Here is a 3,307-nt window from a genome sequence, read left to right as displayed (position 1 = left end):
TGGATATTTGGATCCGAGGCTTTGAGAACATTTTAGAAAGCACTACGTATGTAGGTATATTGAACCCATTCGTTCCTACGCTCTCACGCGCTCGCGCGAGACACAGCCCGCTTGGGTCGGGGGTCGAGGCCCATCCCCTTCTGGACCCGCTCTCAGACCGCCGAAAATTGCAACTTTTCGGAATTCGGCCCCAAACCATCGAGAAGGTCTGTCAGAGCATTTCAATTGTTTTCTCTTCCTATGGGAACCGGTTCCCGCCGCGCGGGGCGACTCGGTCGTCACAGAATCGGGAACGCGTTGGAATTCGCTATTCCACAAGTATTGTTTCTGTTGCGAGCGATTTTCATAAAGCCGTCGATGCCCCAGTCTGGGCCCCAAGAGTTCTTGATCAGCCAATACTCAAAACCGTTCTCTATCCCAAAACCAACGACGAGGACAGCGTGGTTGGGACTATCCGGATTGCATGCGGGATCGTAGAAAATACCATCGCGGTAGTGCATGAAACCGAAAGGAGATGCATCGATTGTCGCCGTAACAGGTCCGATTATGGCAACCATCTCCTTGAGTCTCTCCTCGCTCAGGTAATATTCTTCGCGGTAGAAACCGCTGATCTGGTACAATCGAGAGGAATTTACCCGATGGCAAATGCCGTCACGCGCGAGGTATGGATACGAATCCGCGGTATGGAGACCGATCGACAGCAGATCGCGGAGGGCCTGGAGCGAGTTCAGTATGTTGTCGTGGAGGCTTCCGGCTCAGAACAAACTTCGCAGCATGTTCGATCGTATCAGAAAACGAAAAAAATACATATTGGTACTTACGAGTATCGGTGATCCCCCAGAACAGCCGAAATTCGTATCGCTACAATCGATCAAGTTTTGGACGGACAGGGCCGTCAGATTCCCCGTCGACTTGGAAACTCGCGCTTCGATTGCGCCCACGGCAGCGAAGGCCCAACACGATCCGCAGCCCTTCTGGTCCCGGGACGGAGTGACGAAACCTGCTTTATTCCAATCAACATTCGCTGGGGTTCCCCTCTCGGGAACGTAGTTCAAGATGCGATCGCTGGTGAAATCGTAGGAGTCTCCGTAGAGTCCGTAGTATTGTCTGAACTCTTCGTGGCTTTTGTCCGACCAGGGATTCACGGCCATACGGTATGATGGCGAATCCCCGTCATGAAGTCGCTTGTTGTGCTCCGTGATTGTCCTCGAATTCCTCCCGAAATTCAGGAGGGCGATTTCCTCGGCACTGGTCGATCTGTATTCCTTCCCGAATTGCTCCTTGAACTGAGACCACTCCGCGAGGCTCGCCCCGTACACTAATGACAGGAAGCGATATAGGTGCATCCTCACCGGGAGAACCTGCAGGCAAGCGCCGGGAATTCGTTTCTCATGTAAGTCTCGAGATCGAGTCTCCAAGCTATTCCAGACCGGAGAAGCTATGCTTGCTACATAGTTTCAGGTTGCGCGCCCTTGAAAATTTCGGTACCATATGAAAATTGAGCTTTGGCACGAAAGGGCACCAGCCTTCCCCTTCCGGAGTTCGTGGGGGAACAGAGGTCTCTGGTTTCAAATTGGTCTCATTTGGAGTCGGAGAGATGCACCGCTGCTTCCAGAAACTTCGGGAGCGATCCCTTGAAATAGATCTCGAGACTGGAACCATTTTTGAAGAAGAAATCCGAGGGTCTCGAGAATTAAGATCGTCTCCCGTTCCAGATCTCGGCCAGATGCCGAAATAGCTGTTGATGATGCCCGCCTTACCTGTGCAAACGTCCCTCCAGAGCTCAGAGAGTTTAGTAAATGTTCGAATAGTCGCTCCTCGGGGCAAAGTCACGCTCTCTTCGGCGAGGAGGTGAAGCTCTTTCAACCATTGACGAGTAATCGGGTCAAAGCCGAGAAAAATCGCTTTCACGGCCCCTGTCTTCTAGGCCGTCCAGCCGTCGATATTCGCTCCGTTTGATGAAGCGTTCGTTTGATAAAGCGGATCGCCCGCAATGTCCAAGATCTTCCTCGGAACGGGGAAAATGAGAAAAATGCCTTCTTCGATTCGGAGTCGGAAGCGGCTGCCGCAGCGTACGAAACTCTTGACCTTTCCTCGGGAAAGGCTCGATCGATAACCTAAACTGTAACGCTCTCATGGAGATGAATTTTCTTCGACGGAAAGATTCGGCGCATCCATTTCCAGAACGATGATCCTGATTTGGGATACTGTTCGGGTCCGGAATGCAATGGAGTTGAGCTCGGACAGGATATTTGCGAATCTCTTCCGCTGTCCTAATCAATGTTTCGTAGCCAACACGTAACCGTCGACGTCGCGAACGAGGCGATGACGTCATCTGGGGAAGAGAAACAGGAACCGACCAAGAGCCCGTTTCCTTCGTTCCTCAGATCACGGATGAGCCTGCTCCCGCAAATTCTTAGACAATGACGATGCTTATCGCCCTCGGAGCGACTCGTTGATCCGATAACCGCCAAAATGTCGGAAAACAGAAAAACGTTCCCGCGATGGTGTTTCCAAGCCCTTAATGAGTTCCCATCAGATGCTTCCCTGGATTGACAAGTTGAGATGCAGTAAGAATTCGGAATCAAGTCAGCACCTACCTAATTTACTCGAAACAGTCGAACAGAACTCCTACTGATCGCGAGCGCGCCTCGTTTTTTCCTGCCTGCCCTCCGACGCGGAGTCTATCCTATGCGTCATCAACCGATGTCGTCCCGCCGCTGCCATGCTCCGCTGCTGGGATGCTTCAGTAAACAGGTTTCCCTTATGAGCGGACCCAGGGGCGAAACTAAATAGCGTTGCGATCGGAGCATTCTCCGGAGCGGCAATACGTGGTGTGCCTACGTCTACGAGACGCCAGAATAATTTTCTCATGGCTGACCTTCACCGATTGGAGCGCGACTCTACGTTTCCGTGACCTTCACTCATGAGGAATCCGATTGCCTGTCCCTCTGACTGGATCATGTCTTCGCCCGATTCGGGTTTTTGTTCCTCATCGAAGCTGCAAGAGCTCCGGAGCGAACGAGAATCGCTGGGGACTGCGGTAGGATGTTACGGCCGCGAAACAGAAACATGACGTTTCTTTATAAGTAGGTTATAGCCGGATCGCTATGTTCACGACTCCTGCACCGCGGCCCTGTTTTTTTCGGCGTGATCCTCATATTCCCCTCAGACGGCTCCGCGGTCTCCGAGTGAAATCATCCATCCTGGCTGATATCGGAGATTCTTAGAAAGCTGTTGCTCCGGCCATTCTCCGACCGGCCCGCCCTTGATTACTCGCTCCGACGGAAGAACAAAGTTATAGAAG

The 3,307-nt window shown here is 52.2% G+C and overlaps 1 protein-coding gene across 1 annotated transcript; it reads right to left on the bottom strand.

The window, feature by feature from the left end:
* Nucleotides 1–278: 278 nt before the first annotated feature.
* LOC100902297 (cathepsin L1-like) lies at nt 279–1,346 on the bottom strand. Its single transcript, XM_003738703.1, has 2 exons — nt 822–1,346; nt 279–716 (listed from the first exon to the last, which is right to left on the bottom strand). Exons 1-2 carry the CDS (start codon nt 1,344–1,346, stop codon nt 279–281), a joined length of 963 nt encoding a protein of 320 aa, XP_003738751.1.
* Between the last annotated feature and the right edge of the window lie 1,961 nt (nt 1,347–3,307).

The sequence above is a fragment of the Galendromus occidentalis genome, unplaced genomic scaffold (genome assembly GCF_000255335.2).
Source record: "Galendromus occidentalis unplaced genomic scaffold, Mocc_1.1 scf7180000076295, whole genome shotgun sequence".
Classification (NCBI taxonomy): domain Eukaryota; kingdom Metazoa; phylum Arthropoda; class Arachnida; order Mesostigmata; family Phytoseiidae; genus Galendromus; species Galendromus occidentalis.
This window is presented reverse-complemented; position numbering and strand designations above follow the sequence as displayed.

What these genes read in the sequence shown, in the direction of transcription:
- LOC100902297 (XM_003738703.1), bottom strand. Translation starts at nt 1,346, where the DNA reads ATGCACCTATATCGCTTCCTGTCATTAGTGTACGGGGCGAGCCTCGCG. An exon ending in CTGGGGGATCACCGATACTC is followed by an intron (nt 717 to 821) that starts GTAAGTACCAAT and finishes AACTCGCTCCAG; the next exon opens with GCCCTCCGCGATCTGCTGTC.